Raw genomic sequence first — 16679 nt, 5'->3', positions numbered from 1 at the left:
ACTAAACTTTACTCCAGCAACCTGAGGTCATTCCTGAGCTCTTGAAAAATGTATTCCTTTTCTTTCTAATGTAGTATTAGAATGACTACATCACAAGGTGTTTTGCTATCTTGGAAAAGTGGCATCACTAATATGTGGGCTTTATTTATTTTTATGCCAGGAAAGCATATGTCTAGGAAGCAAAGGAAACAAGCTGCTCACTTGAAAAAAGCTTTCTTAAGCTTTTCCAACTTAATTCACAGATCCTGTGGGACAATATAATCAGAATTTTAATATAGCAGGGACTTCATGTGGCAGGGAGTGCTTTGGAATGCGCTCCCTGTTGAAATAAGAGCCTCCCCATCTCTGACAACTTTTAAAAGGTCAGTCATGACACATCTGTTAACCCAGGCTTTTAATTAGATTTACAGTTTTCATAGTTTTAACACTTTTTAAAACATGTCTTAAATTTTAAATGGTTTTAATTTTGTTGTAACTGCATTTTTGTTGTAAACCACCCAGAGGCATGTGTTTTAGGTGGTACAGAAATGTGTTAAACAAACAAACAAATAATGTAGAGGTATAGGGATGACGTTTGACCTAGAGATATGTTCCTGTCAGCGTCAAGACAAATAGGCTGGGAAGCGACTAGTTTCAGAGAAGAAGCAAATGTATCTATTTTCAGAGAATAAGCAGATGAGAAGCAGGCGTTCTCTCAGGTAATGTGGTCCCAAGCCATTTAGAGCTTTAAAGATTAAAACAAGCACTTTAAATTGGGCCCAGAAATGAACTGGGAGCCAATGCAACTGACAAAGCACTAGCGCAATATGATCAAATTGTCCAGCCCCAGTTAATAATCTTGCAGCCCTGTTTTTGGACCATCTGCAGTTTCTGGACCATTTTCAAAGGCAGTCCCATGTACAACACATTGCAGTAATCTAAATGACAGGTTACCAGAGCATGAGTAACTGTGACCAAGCTATCTCTGTCCAGTTAAGGGCACAGCTGCCATATCAGCCAAAGCCGATAAAAGGTGGTTTAAGCCACAGAGGCCACTTATTATTTATTATTTTATTATTATTTTTACATTTTATGTCCCGTTCTTCCTCCAAGGAGCCCAGACCAGTGTACTACATATTTAGGTTTTTCCTCACAACAACCCTGTGAAGTAGGTTAGGCTGAAAGAGAAGTGACTGGCCCAGAGTCACCCAGCTAGTATCATGGCTGAATGGGGATTTGAACTCGGGTCTCCCCGGTCCTAGTCCAGCATTCTAACCACTAACCACAATGAGCCTCTAGTGGCAATGCAGGATCAATGAGCACCTCTGGACTCTAAACCTGGTCCTTGAAAGGGAGCGCAGCCCCATCTAGAACAGGCTGAACATGATTCACCTGGATGGATGAACCATCATCCAACAGTTAATCTGTCCTGTGTGAACTGAGTCTCAATTTGTTCACCCTCATTCAGTTCATTACTGCATCCAGGCACTGATTAGGGACAGTCACTGCCTCTCCTGCATCTGATGAAAAAGATACAATTGAATGTCATCTACCAAACAGTGCCTCCCACACTCAGCCCAGACAGCCTATCCAAAAGGATACCATGATCAATGGTATTGAAATCCACTGAGAGGTCCAAGAGGATTAACAAGCTCATACTTCCCGAGTGTCTCTCTTAGCACAGATCATCCCACATGGTGACCAAGGCAGTTTCTTTCTATAACTCGGCCTGAAGCCTGATTGAAATGGATCTAGATATTTAATCTGTTTCCTCCAAGAGCATCTGGAGATGTCAGTCACTACACACTCAAACACCTTGCCCAAGAAGGGGACATTAGCCACAGGCCTATAGTTGTTTACATCCTCTGGATCAGACTAGGATTCTTTAACCTATCCTTCAAATAATAGGTTTCTTCAACAGTTCCTTCAAACACTCCCTCTCTCATGAGGCATTTATAACCTGCTGGACCCAACCTAAGATTCCCTCTCTCTTAGATTTAATAAGTCATGAAGGGCAAGGGTCCAGCATGCATGCCATCAGCCAAACCTGACTAAACACCTTGTCCACATCCTTGGGCACCAATAATTGAATTCATCCTACTAAAACTGGACCAGGTGATAATTTGGACCTTCCCTATTCCCACTGCATTAATTGTAGAGTCTGAATTATGATGAATGCAAGTGACTTTAGCATCAAAGTGTTTTGTGAATGCATCACCGTGTGCAAGGATTCTACCACATCTTGCCCTCGGCAAGATTTCAGCACCATTCAGAAAAGCTCTGTTGGGCGACACTGAGAGGATGCAATGGTGGAGGGAGAAAAAGTTTCTTCTCCTCCATCACTGCCATAGCATAGGCCTGATAATGAGCTCTAGCCTGAGTTCTCTCAGATTCACCCCAAATTATTTATAAATGGAGACTGATTGTAATCTGTAATAGTCCAGTCATGAGCACTGGGTGGACACAAGGAATAGACGACCTGAGTTGAGATAAACCAATTGTCACAGGAGGAAAGTGCAAGATAAGTGAATCATAACAATGGGTTAAGGCAATGGCAAAATATGGCATGTATTTTCTAAAGGAAAAAGAATAAAGTATAAAATATAGTGGATGATAAAACAAGAGACTTGACTGTCAATCCACCAAATGTGGGTTGTTTCTGAGGCACAGGCCCCCCCAGAGAGGGTGGGTGTGGCAGAGCCAGGCCAGGCCAGGCTGGGCGGAGGCTGAGTGGGTGGGTCCTGAGCCCTCTACCATGGCCTCCCGCTATGTCTTCATTGTCAGATCAGCGCTTGAGTGGAAATAGCCGGAGCTGAGCAACTCTTCTCAGAGCATCCAGACAATGAGCCTGGGGCTCGTCCACCACCACAATCACACTGGGCCCATCGCCACCGTCTAGCACTGTGGGCTCCATAAGGTTACAGACGAGAAGAAGTCCTTGAAGTGGATATTTCAGAAGAAACAAGAAGAGGAAGATGATGATTACCCAGGGAGTTATTCCCCACAGGATCCATTCCACCCCCTTGAGTTACTTTTGTAAGGATACAGTAGTTATATTTCCTCCCTTGTGGCAGTATTTTAGCTGTTGTTTTTATCTTTATTTAATTTTATTGATTGACTGATAGATTACATTTTTATACCATCCCATCCAAAGGCTCTGGGTGGTACACAGCAACAACAACAACAACAAAACCTAACAAACAATCATTTAAAACATTGGCATAAGGCAATATAAAAAAGTTTAAAGCCATTTAAGACCAGTTAAGAACATTTAAGAATAATTTAAAAACCTTGGAAAGCCAGGCCAAACAAATATGTTTTATGGGCTCTCTTGAAGGCCAACCATGAACCCAAGCTATGGATTTCTGCTGGGAGTGCATTCTACAGCCCAGGAGCAACTGCAGAGAAGACCTGGTTCCAGGCCTTCTTAATGGGAAGTCCTTTTTAATGGGGATCTTCAGATTTGGATAAGTTCCAACATTCATGCAGATTTGCCTGTCCACCATGTTGGAAGCTTATAATCTTACAGTCTGTTTCTTTCCATGGCATACCCCAAAAGTTTTTGTTTCTTCAATAGGGCTTCAGAAACTGACATATTCAGTCAATACTTGTCTAACAGGCCCAACCACATGCATTCAGGATTTTTGCCCTTCAATGCACGCTTTTCCTTTTCTTGGTTGGTTGTCAGAACCACTTTAAAGTAGTATTTGTAGCATGTATAGAAGAGCAGTTCAGATGACCCATACCATGCAATAATGGAAAGATACCCAGACATACTGGAAGAGAGAGAGAGAGAGAATGCAGGCATTCACGGAACACACTCATCTTGAGCATATGTGCTCCAGCTCATTGCACAAGTATTGTCTGAACTGGTCCAGTGTCATTGGTAATTAGGATGAAGAAAGACTGCACAAATAGAAATGTTAAATTTAAATCGGAGTTGCTTGCAAGAATCATTCCATTTAATAGTATCTGACCTGAACTTCATAATGTTCTTGCACTTCATAAAAACCAAGTGAAGACTAAAAGTGAAGACTAAGCCCTGAGTAAACAGACATGTTGGATATCTTCACATACTTAGTTAGTCAAGATGCAAATTGAATTCCATCTAAAGTAATACTGGTGCTCCGGGATCCACCTTTTAATGTAAATAAATAGTTCCTGATAACCAGGAATCTTGGCATCAAAACCACATTGTATTGCTCTTGCAAAAAGTATAGCTATGGACAAAAAGTGATTTGACATGCAACTTCCTGCTTATTAGATAGGGTGAACTAACATGGGAATCCAAACATTACTAGTTATAAGGTAAAGGTAAAGTGTGCCGTCAAGACGATTTCTATTCCTGGCGCTCACAGAGCCCTGTGGTTTTCTTTTGGTAGAATACAGGAGGGGTTTACCATTGCCTCCTCGCGTACAGTATGAGATGATACTTTTCAGCATCTTCCTATATTGCTGCTGCCCGATTTAGGTGTTTCCCATCGTCTGGGAAGCATACCAGCGGGGATTCGAACTGGCAATCTTCTGCTAGTTATTCAGGAACTCATTTTCTTCTTTTCAGTATAGCTGTCTTAAAGACTTCCCAAAAGATATCTCAAAGGAATAGTTTTACTTCATGTAGCTTCTCAATACACATATATACATACTTGTGTTTCAATCAATCTCTTTAATGTGAATTACCCATGAATTTTACCTGCCACTGGCCTTAGAGAGAAATTTGCTAGGACTGCATGTTTTAATTGGACCTTGGATTCACAGGCAAAATGTGATCATAGGCCAAAACTCAATATAGTTATGATAATATGATTAGGATCTGGCATAGCATACTTTCCAGCTTTACAACACAGGGCCATAATGTTTGAAGTCAAAATCATTACAAAAATTAATATGCCTGACATTATCTGAGGCTAAGATTTTCTGCATCAGCAATTAAAAGGTTAAGATGGATGTGTCCATTACTATATAAGTCAAATATCACATTGGTTACATTTGAAAAATCAACACAAACATGTACTGTACATTGTAATGTTACAAGTGTGGTTTGGGAACTATGGCTCCACCCTGTGCCAGACTTTCCAGTTTCCCCTCATGTGTGGAGGCTCCACGCATGTGCAGAGGCTAGGGCCATGCTGCGGCCCCACCAGATGCCGGGCAGAGCACCGCTGCCCCGCATGGGATTGTGGGCAGAGCACGGCAGCTTGCAGGTGCCGGTAAGCATCTGCTTATTATTCCTTAAAGGTGCCTCTCGCTGGCTCCCCAGCGCTGCCCTCACCGGCCACTTCTGGAGAGGACTCAAACTAAGATTGGGACTTTTATTTCTATGATAGCTAAAGGAACACAAATGACTGATATCTTTTCAAATCTTGGCAAGGTTCCCCACCCCACACACACACTTTTGTCTGGACTAGGCTGCACTGGATGTGGTGTAACTGGAATCCATTGAGTTTCTGGATATATTGTATCCATTTAATTTGTAGCTCTTTTAATTTAAATTTGTAGACTTGTAAAGGTAATGCGTGCCATTGAGTGGGTGTCGACTCCTGGTGCCCACAGAGCCCTGCGGTTTTCTTTGGTAGAATACAGGAATACCATTGTCTCCTCCTGTGCAGTAGGAGATTATGCCTTTCAGCACCTTCCTATACAGTGGTCCCTCGACTTACGTATTTAATCCATTCCGAACGCACGTTCGGAGGTAGAAATTTTCGTAAGTCGAAGTGCGCACCACGGAAGTCTGGAAACATTCGTAAGTCGAGGAAACCGCATCTAAAAATTCGTAGGTCGAGTAAGCTGAATCTAAACCGGCAACTACTTCCGGTCTTTTTTGTCGCTCGTAACTCGAAAACATCGGATGTCGAGTAGTTCGTAGGTCGAGGGATTACTGTATTGCTGCTGCCCGATATAGGAGTTCCCCATAGTCTGGGGAACATACCAGCGGGGATTCAAACCAGCAACCACTGGCTTGGCTTCAGCACCTTCCTATATTGCTGCTGCCTGATATAGGAGTTCCCCATAGTCTGGGGAACATACCAGCGGGGATTCAAACCAGCAACCACTGGCTTGGCAGTCAAGCCATTTTTCCAATGTGCCTTTTAATTCAAACCACTTTCTCTTAGACAGTACAGCACCCAGCTGCGGTTCCAATAGTGGTGGGGCTTCAAGTAGCAAAGACCACTAGCTCTGATGCTTTAAAAGGTGACTGAACAAATTTTACAGTTTACTAACCATGGACAGATTACTTACTGTGGACGCTTTACCCAGGTACAGCACCATGAGAGCACACCTATGCTGATGAGTTCTGAAATTCATTCCTCTGACCACTCTCAACATTCCTTATCATGGAGAGAACCTTTCCCCAAGTACAGCATGTATCCCTTCAGACAAATGTCCGTGTGGTGACTGGGGCCCAGGGTTTCAGAATGCATCAACCCCTGCTAACTGGGCAAAGAGGCACCTTCTACCGTGGTGATTCTCTTTATTTAGCAGGGGGAGAGTAACTGGCCCTATCCACCCCCAGCACAGTACTTCCAGTGACTGTTGCTGGTGTGTGTCTTATGTTTCTTTTTAGAAGGTGAGCCCTTTGGGGACAGGGAGCCGTCTTATTTGTTATTTCTCTTTGTAAACCGCCCTGAGACATTTTTGGAAGGGCGGTATAGAAATCGAATAATAATAATAATAATAATAATAATATCATCATCATCATCATCATCATCATCATCATCAATACAGTATAGGTGCACTACCATGGTTCTGTACCAGTGTCCACAGCAAATGCACACCTGAAACAGAGCTATGGAGGATAGGTACATCAGTGCTATTGGGGTGTTGCTCTCATGTCCTGATTGTGAGCTTCCTGGTGGATCTGGTTGGCCACTGTGAGACAAAGCATGCTGGACCAAATGGACTTTGTTCTTCTACCACAAATACTTGGTTTCACATATCAGTATGCCACCACAGCACACACACACACACACACACACACACACACACACACACACACCCTAGATATGCAAGTGTAAAGAAGAGACCATTATTGTTTAGCCTTTACTTTTTAAAAATGGAGAATTTTGATTCTGCCATGTGCATCAAAGGCAAGCAGATTATGCTCACATTTGGAAAGCAGTCAATTAGAAAGCAAGCTAATACTCTCTCCAGTCCAGGGCACTGGGGGATTTCTGGGGGATTCAGACTGCACTCAGTCTGCCTAAATAAAATCTAGCACTGATTCACTCCAAAACACCAAGCTATTATTCATGCACATCTCTTTACTTCACAACCAGGATGAGGGAACCAGAGGGCAGCATCTGATGTATCGCTTAACACCTTGACAAAATTGACAGGCAGTTCATTGCAGAGAAAGAGAAGGTATGTCTTCCTAAACCCAACCAATGACTGGATGAAAATCTCTGGATTTTGGTTTTGGACATTTGTAATAGACATTGAGACAATATTTCAGTGAGAAGCAGCATCTGTAATTGATAAAGGCTACGCAAATGCTGACAGAACTTTCCTTCCTTCTTCCCTTCCCTCCAGAAATATTTGATAGACCGAATTGAATTCTACTTTCAGCAGCTTCAGGTGTGTTTTGTTGTTGGTTTTTTTGTTTTTAAGGGGGGTGGGGGAAAGGAGGAGGTGAGACAGTTTGCAGGAGAAGGAGGAGCTGAGCTTTCCTAAGGTGGAGCTGTATCTTGTATTAAATGACACTGGCAGATTAAAGCTCTGTGATGGGGAAGGGCTTAAACTAAAGGCTGAGTCAAAAGCCAAGAAGTCTCTTTATTTACGCCTACCTCCCAGCCTCTGGCAGTCTGACTAATAACAAACTGAGCTAACAAGAAAGACTAAAAGGAAGAGAACGGAAGAGAGAGTGAGAGAGCACTGAAGCAGCTTGGAACCTTAAAAAAGAGAGAGAAAGAAAATCCATTTCTTGCAAAACCACGCGTGATCAGTTGGAGTCCTGCTGAGCATCTGGTTTATTTACTGCATCCCAAAGCTTGCAAATGGTTAACTACATGCAGAAAGTCAGCCTAGCTGTGAAGTCTGCTGTGAATTTTAATTGAGGAAAAGGGACAACTGTTTACAGGATGGTGTAGTGGGCTCTCTGTCTTGCTCTTTCCCCCCTCCTTGAGAGATTTTTTTTCTTCAGTCAACTGGTCTGCACTCTTTTTGATCCAGGCTTTTTAACTTCAAGAAGCTGCAGCTACACTTGAGCTCCCTGCAAAGTGAGATTTAACCCAGGAGGGTGGAAAAAGTGTTTCATTTGGGCACAACAAGGAACGGAATTGTATTTGAACAGCTGGTCTGACTGTGCATTACCGATTGTGTCAGTGGGGGTAGCTGCTGTACAGGTAAGGACCCTTTCCGCTTCGACAATTAACTTCAGCATACCAAGCGCCTTGCTTTTTAATCTCGATATAGATTGTATCCTTTCCCATGCACTGTTTGGTGTAGATGTGTGTGTGTGTGTATATATATATATATATACTCGTTAAATGACAGCAGATTGTAATGCTAGTAATGATTTTCTCTACACTTACAGGGTCTGCAGGGAAGAGTTTTAAAAGAAATGTCAATCAGTTGGCAGGACTACATAGATCTGAAGAGTGTGATTTTGAATCACATATGAAAAGGGCTTTAAAATATTCTTGTTGAAATACTGCATAATCTATGGTCGCCTGCAGAATTTGACAAATGAGCACAAAGCTCGTTAGATCCTCAAAGTCTTAACTGGAGGCTTTGGACTTCATCAGTATCCACTTTCTACTACTGAGATCGACTTCTAATTGAAATAAGAAAGATATTTGATTTATGCTTAAAACAGATGTATTTATTGTCTTTCATATGCATGGAAATGTTGCCTCAGGGCCACTCATTAGTCCTACTCCTGAAAGTGCAACAAACTTATCCAAATTGGAATTTTGGATAAAATTCACTTCCCCTCCCACCATGCTAAATAAGCAATCCATTTATTGAAGGCAGATTTTGGAAGTATCTATGGGAATGCTACATTATTCAACTCAATGCAATGCTTCCACTCAGAATGTGAGGTAATGAGACGTCCATCAAAGGAGACTTCTCCATAACCAACAATATTTAAAGGATATGTGGTTTTAGAAGTGTCACTTGGAAAGTTTTCAAGACAACCATGTTGATAATATGAAGTTTGTTCCCTGAGGCTCCCTGAAGCCATGTTTGGAAGGGTAGAAATTGTAAATTAAATTTAACAATTACCTGAACATAAGCTCCCTTTTATAACTGTGCTGTATGTAATTCTGTGAGACTGGGGATGGAATGAATGAATAGAAAGATTAAATCTAAAAGACAGAGAATTGTCGTCTTCTGGTAATTCTTAGATGCTCCAAAGAGCTTTCTGCAGAGGGGAAGGGACTGTGTGTGTGTGTGTGTGTGTGTGTGAGAGAGAGAGAGAGAGAGAGAGAGAGAGAGAGAGAGAGACTTTTTTACAAGTCACTTAAGAAAAGTATGACTGTCATTAAAATAGGAATTCTTTCCAGTTGGTAGGACATACTTTTTAACTTTCATGTTTTAGAAAGTAAGGAGAAAGGCTTTCATCTTCTGTGTGTGGCAGGGTGTGTGAGTGTGGTGTGTCTGCAATGTGTCTTTTGATGCAACATGCACTTTAAATTATTGCACATTGATTTACTTCTTTTAATTTTGCCCAAGGACGCTGTAACAAGTACACTTGGAATGTTCTGTTTGCTTACATGGAGAGCAGTTAAGAGAAAATAAACGTTGAATTAATGATCTAATTGCTTTGCCGCATAAAATCATTCACAAGCATCTTTATTTTTCACATTGGCTTTTTGAAAACAGAGTCTTTGGCATTTAAAATGAATGTTTTCTGCTTTAACGGCTGATATTTTTGAAGCATGGGTCACATGCCGAGTCTTGCCCATCATTCTTCGGGTGGGGCGGGGGGGGCAGATTCAGGTTAAGAGAGATGAAAAAAATTCATACATCACCCTGGGGCAATCCCTAACTGTAAACAGTTGGTCATACTTAGAAACATAGGATTTTGTATAAGTTACATAAGTATAAGTTAGGAGTCGCATCATGGTAAATTACTGTTGAATCATGTGCCAATGTTTATTTTATTTGTCCCAAAAGATAAAGGTATTTTTATCCCTGTGTGAAAAATCATCATTATTCTTGCAGGCCCCTTTCAAAAGACTGGCAAGTCATGATATTTGTATATAAACCTAATGAGTGCTGTTGATAGCTATGGGACAAATATGACTCACACACATTTTCTGGCTAAATGCCAGAAAATGTACTAAAATTGACCATCATGATGAATAAGAGCCCCATCCTATATCTGTTTACCAGGAAGTAAGTTTCACTCAGTTCAACAGGGCTTACTCCCAAGTAAGTCAGCAATTCTTGCAGCCTAAGATTCCTCATGGTGGTTTACAGTAGAGGCCAGCAATATACCTTTCTGTATTTCAGCACCCATCCCTGTAAATTCTGTAGACAACTATTGCAAAATCTCCCAACTGAGTGCCATGAATTACTGGAATGAAAGCAGAGAACCCCACAGTAATTGATGGCATTATGCCAGCATACATGGCCCAAATTCTCGACTTTTGCACAGATGTCTTCCCAAACACACTTAGGAGAAAATGAAGTTATGCTTCTGCACAAAGCACATTTCCAGCTGGTTGTATTCTAAACTATTCTTCAAGCAACATTATGCATGTTCAGTTAAAACTGGAAACCTTCAGTCCTTTATAATGGACTAACATGCTTATCTTCGGTAGCACCACTACAGAGCAATGGGGCTGACTCCAGAGCAATGCGTCCATAAAATATGTTTCCAATCATCCTTCTCCAGTGTTAGGATTCTTCCTTTGAAAATCTGGAGCTATTTATTAATGAATTGCAAACAGATAATGACCTCATGTGAAACAATCAGCCATAATAAACATACACAGAGAAGTAATTAATTTATGGCCATCATTAAAACTATGTGAAAGAATCACTTTATTTGAATTATGGAGTATAGTAGTTAATTTTCTGTATTTCTAACTGTTGGACAGTATCAGTGCTACAAATATAATAGTCCCATGCCATATTTCTCTTACAATGGAGCTAATAATCTTCATGGAAATGGTCTAACATGTCCAGATCAGTATCTTGTATGCTGCTTGCCATGTTCTTCTTCTTTTTTTTAATGGCCACTTTCTTTTAATTGTTAGCATCCTGGATGTAACTAAAATGTAAACACATACCAACAATTGTAGGACAGATGGATAAAAATAAGATATGGTGCTCTAAAATAAGGAGAGGTCGTTACCTTAGGAGAGGCTGAAGGACACACATATGCCAATATTTGTATTTCTTGACTTAAGTGATTTGCTTTGCCTATTTACTACTGTACATGAAACAATCCCAAACACAGCAGGAAACCTCCCTATAACCAGCAGCCAGGAAGAGGAGCGAATCACACCAAGAATGGATATAGATTCCATGGTCTGAACCAAGAGGTGACTTTCTGCAGCAGGGTATTTATGTGGCCCTGGTTCCTGCTCAACACATGGCAGAAAACATGATTTCAGGAGCCCTTCTGACATTACTTGATTAGCCTGAGAGCCATTGTGGTGTGTACTCTTTTGGCACTGCTGCAGAAATGTCAGAAATTTGAGATTGCACAGGAGGGGCTCAGGCAGGTCTCTTCCCCACACCAGCATCGACCCCCTAAAGAACTGGAACAGTGCTGGCATGACAAGAAATCCTGTGGTGGGCTCCTCCTGTTTGATCTTTGACTCGTGATGTTACATGATACAGTGGTTCCCATGCCGCACAGGTAATATCGGAAGGGGCCCTTTCAGCCTTACCTGTTTCACGGTAGAGCAATAGCTATACACAACTTGATACATTTACAATACTTGATTAATTAGCCTTACCTCTACTGAGGTGATGGCAAAAAGTACCACTTGGTGGTGTTGGAACCAGCAGTCCTGTAAATCCATACCAGATGCAGATGTTTACAGAAAGCTTTCTCACTCTCTCTCTCTCTCGCCTGTTATTTCATTTCTCTTGCTCTATATTGAGTATTACTTTGCTACTCAACTGCTATTGTTCTAAAAGTTAAATCCTGACTAAGGTAGTGCCACTGCAGTGAGAGGAACAGAATAACAGCACTTCCAGCTCTCTTTTTCCCTTGGGTGGCACAAAGGACTCCCTAGGGAAAGGAGGCCATCAAAAATGGCCCCTTTCCCCAGTGCGGAGTTCATCTGGAAGAGCTGTTAGTTTGCTTCTCTTACTGCACTGACACTTCCTTAGTCAGGATGTCAGCCAAAACGTGCAGTCACTGAGAACTTTGAAATTCATTTTGATGTTTGGGACTGCATTTTCCTCTTCTCTTTTCCTCCAAGTCTGTTAGATTTCTGTGGTTAGGATATGCTGCAGGTTCTCACTTCTTAGAGAGATCCCTCTGTTTTTAAAACTCTGTGTTATAACATGTGATAAAAAGTACAGGTGGACTACCTCTTTATCCACAGTGGTTCCATTCCTGCCAATTTCCATGGATAACAAAACTGTGGATTTGAGGCATTGAGTCAATGGCAATTGGGCAATTGCAGGGGGGAAAGGGCTTTTAAAAGGCAAAAAATGGCAAAAAAAATAGGAACAATAAAGTGCCATGCCTGCTACAAAGGTCTCCAACTGCCCAGCCATACCCCCCACAAACTCCAGGTGTTTTTTTGGGGGGGGGTTTCTGTGAAAAATCATGGACAATCCCCCCCCAAGAAGGAGCCACAAAATGGTTCATTTAAGCAAAATGGAGGTCATTTCCGGCCACCTAGGAAATGAGTACACAGATTTTAACTCTTTGTTTAACCGCATATACCGAGTTCGGGTGCATATGTCCTGACCACAGATATGTGAAACCGCAGGTGCTGGGGCCACAGATGATCCACCTGTAACCGTTACATGTAACCCTTGCCACAGAACTAGGGGCATAGCAAGACTGAGCTGGGCCCCAGATCAGAAAGTTTAAGTGGGCTCCTCCCTCCTCTAACTCTGCTTCTCTACTTCTTCAGAGAGAGACGGGGGCGAGCAAATAGCAAAGTTATCCAGCTGGTGGGAGCGCTCCTTTGGGGCCCATCAACATATATTCCCCCTTCTTCAGTTGTAACTACACCCCTGCACAGAGCAGAATATGGTTTCCTTCCTACACAGACACCTACTCAGAATGGGTGTATGTAGGCAAGTTATTCAAGCTTTTGAGAAGAGGGTGTTTCTATTGGAGAAATGGCTTTCCCAATACGGGACCAACAAAGTGTAGCCAAGAAATTCCTGTCTCACACATGTTGGGCAAATTTATCTTGGGAGTTGGATGCATTCCATAGTCCATGAATTGACCATTTCTGCCATAGAGAATTGCTTTAATGTTTCAGTGGACAGGAGTTGTGCCTTTGGTGGCTGGTTTGTATGCTGAAGTTGTCTGGGGTTGTTCTCCAGCTCCAAGCTTGAGATGCATATTTAAATATCTATCCATACATATGTATATATGTGTATATTTTGTATTTTACAGAAACTTTTGGATGACCATGAAGCTCTGGATAATTACACTAAGTTTGATGAGGGTTGCCTGTGAAGTGCTACAATCTGAACCAGCTTTACCCTCAGCTATTGGCTCATGTGAGAAGTTGTGCGCTTGTGAAGAAAAGGATGGCACCTTTATTATAAACTGTGAAGAAAGAGGCATCAAGGAGCTGTCTCAAGTACACATTCCACCATCCCGGCCTTTCCACCTCAGTCTTCTAAACAATGGCCTGACCATGTTACACATGAATGATTTTTCAAGCTTTATCAATGCACTCTCACTCCACCTTGGATTTAACAATATTGAAGACATTGAACCAGGAGCATTTAATGGGCTGAGTCTCCTTAAGCAACTTCATATCAATCACAATTCTTTAGAAGTACTAAGAGAGGATACTTTTCATGGGCTGGAAAACCTGGAATTCCTTCAAGCAGATAACAATTTCATCACAATCATAGAATCAAGTGCCTTCAGCAAGCTCAACAGGCTTAAGGTGCTCATTTTAAATGATAATGCCATTGAGTTTCTCCCTCCCAACATATTTCGCTTTGTGCCATTAACTCACTTGGATCTTCGGGGGAATCAGCTGCAGACTCTGCCCTATGTTGGTTTTTTGGAACATATTGGTAGAATTCTGGACCTTCAGTTGGAAGATAACAAATGGGTTTGTAATTGCGACCTACTGGAGCTGAAGAGCTGGTTAGAAAACATGCCTCCCCAGTCTATCATAGGTGATGTTGTATGCCACAGCCCTCCCATTTTGAAAGGTAGCATTTTAAGCAGATTAAAAAAGGAAGCACTCTGTCCCACACACCCTACAAATGACCTTGATGCCCCATCAGGGTCATTGCCGCTGGTGGTTACCACATCAGTAAGTGATAGCCACTTCTCAACCAAGGTGATACCTATTCTTAAAGCTCCTACCAAGGAATCCAGTTTAATACTGCATGTCACAAAGCCAGCTACTCTGCTTCCTGGAATATACTGCCCTATCCCCTGTCAGTGCACTAGCCATCTTCTTTCAGGGATTTTAATGCAATGCCAGGAACAAAACATTGAAAGTTTGTCAGATTTAGGTCCACCACCACCAAATCCTAAAAAGCTTATTCTAGCTGGAAATATAATTCAGACATTACTGAAATCAGATCTTGTGGACTATGGTAGTCTAGAAATGCTTCATTTAGGTAACAATCGTATTGAAATCCTAGAAGAAGGCTCTTTTCTCAATCTCACCCGACTGCAGAAACTATATCTCAATGGCAATCATCTTACCAAGCTAAATCGCAATTTGTTTTTGGGCCTACAGAGGCTTGAGTACTTGTATCTTGAATATAATGCCATCAAGGAAGTTTTGCCAGGGACATTTAACCCGATGCCTAAACTTAAGGTCCTGTATTTAAACAACAACCTCCTTCAAACTCTGCCACAACATATTTTTTCTGGAGTTCCTCTGGCCAGGCTAAATCTGAAGACCAATCAGTTTGCACATTTGCCTGTAGGGAATGTCTTGGATGATCTGGATCTAATAGTACAAATAGAGCTGGAAGATAACCCCTGGGATTGTACTTGCGAATCAGTTGGACTGCAGCAATGGATACAAAAGCTGAATAAAAATACAATGATGAGTGAAATTTTCTGTACATCTCCAAGGCATTTAGCAAAAAAGGAACTGAAATCTTTGAACAGTGACATGTTATGCCCTGGCTTAATAAACAGCCCAGCCCTCCCAACTCATGCGAGCTTCATAATTGTTACTACATCACCAACCACCACCAATACAGCAGGCACTATTCTGCGATCACTTACTGATGCCATCCCTCTTTCTGTTTTAATCTTGGGGCTTTTGATTACATTTATAACCATCATATTTTGTGCAGCTGGAATTGTTGTCCTGGTTTTACACCGACGGAGAAGATACAAAAAGAAGCAAGCAGATGAACAGATGCGGGACAGCAGCCCAGTACAGCTTCAATATAGCATGTATGGTCACAAAACAACACATCACACTACTGAGCGCCCAGCCACAAGTCTGTATGAACAGCGTATGATCAGCCCTATGGTTCAAGTTTATCGAAGTCCACCCTTCAGCCCCAAATTTGCAGACCATCAGGAGGAGAGGAACAACAAGGATGCAAATGATTCAAAACATCTCCGCCGAGGTCTCTTAGAAAGGGAACACTCTTCTCCGCTCACAGGGTCAAATGTCAAATACAAAGCCACGGACCAATCGCCTGATTTCCTGTCCTTCCAGGATGCGAGTTCTTTGTACAGGAATATTCTTGAGAAAGAAAGAGAACTCCAGCAATTGGGAATAACTGAGTACCTACGGAAAAACATTGCCCAGTTACACCCTGATATGGAAGTACATTACCCAGGGGCTCATGAAGAGCTAAAGCTGATGGAGACGCTCATGTACTCCAGGCCAAGGAAGGTTTTACTAGAACAGACTAAAAATGAGTATTTTGAGCTCAAAGCGAACCTGCATGCAGAACCCGATTACCTGGAGGTCTTGGAACAGCAAACATAAAACAAAAAACACTCCACTTCTTGAGTGGGTGGGTGAGTGGGTGTAAGCATAAACTTTTAATTCTATCTTAAGTCAGAACTCTGTAAATATAAGTGCCTTATAATAATGTGTCATCAATCAGGACTTTAAGCACAGCAGTAATCCAAGTGGAAAAAACAAACTCTCAGGGATAACTGTGAAGCCATGGGAAAGTTTGCAGGCTTTATGTCTCACTCCTCCATTAAATGTGAACTTTGTGTGACTGGACTCGGGGAGGAAGTTCTGTTTGCCATATTCCTCTAGACCTGCATGGCAATTCCTCATTCTGTCCCTCAAAGCCAGGATAAAATATGTCTTACTTCTGTTCCCTTCTTTTCTCTTCATTGGACTGCAATATGCTATATGTTCTTAAAAGCACCTGTATACCTAGTTATAAAAGGCTAGCGTATATTGGTTAGGTTATTAGTCCACAAATATGAGCAGCCTCTGCAAAGTGCACATGGCATTCCCACATAATACATACAAGATAAACTATAGGTTTTTTAAAAGGATATTTAATTCTTTACACCCAGAGTGTAATCAGTTTTTAAGTAACTTTTCTGGATGTTGTTTATCAGACAAATCTGCTAGAACATG

General features: G+C 41.7%; 1 protein-coding gene across 5 annotated transcripts in view; it reads left to right on the top strand.

The window, feature by feature from the left end:
• The window catches only part of SLITRK6 (SLIT and NTRK like family member 6), a 28797-nt gene extending 12388 nt beyond the window's left edge, over positions 1-16409 (top strand). The window contains exons 2-5 of one of the 5 annotated variants that reach the window (XM_053310043.1): positions 7257-7341; positions 7510-7554; positions 8149-8321; positions 13526-16409. In XM_053310043.1, coding sequence (XP_053166018.1) covers positions 13536-16064 — 2529 coding nt within the window. In that variant the 5' untranslated portion in view covers positions 7257-7341; positions 7510-7554; positions 8149-8321; positions 13526-13535 and the 3' untranslated portion in view covers positions 16065-16409. Of the gene's footprint in view, positions 1-2999; positions 3016-7256; positions 7342-7509; positions 7555-7602; positions 8322-8512; positions 9741-13525 lie in introns of those variants that run through there. The other 4 variants (XM_053310042.1, XM_053310041.1, XM_053310044.1 and 1 more) reach the window with 4 other exon arrangements.
• Positions 16410-16679: the final 270 nt, after the last annotated feature.

Source organism: Hemicordylus capensis, chromosome 3, assembly GCF_027244095.1.
Source record: "Hemicordylus capensis ecotype Gifberg chromosome 3, rHemCap1.1.pri, whole genome shotgun sequence".
In the NCBI taxonomy this organism is placed as follows: Eukaryota; Metazoa; Chordata; class Lepidosauria; order Squamata; family Cordylidae; genus Hemicordylus; species Hemicordylus capensis.
The sequence above is the reverse complement of the archived record's forward strand: the minus strand, read 5'-3'. Positions and strand labels throughout refer to the sequence as shown.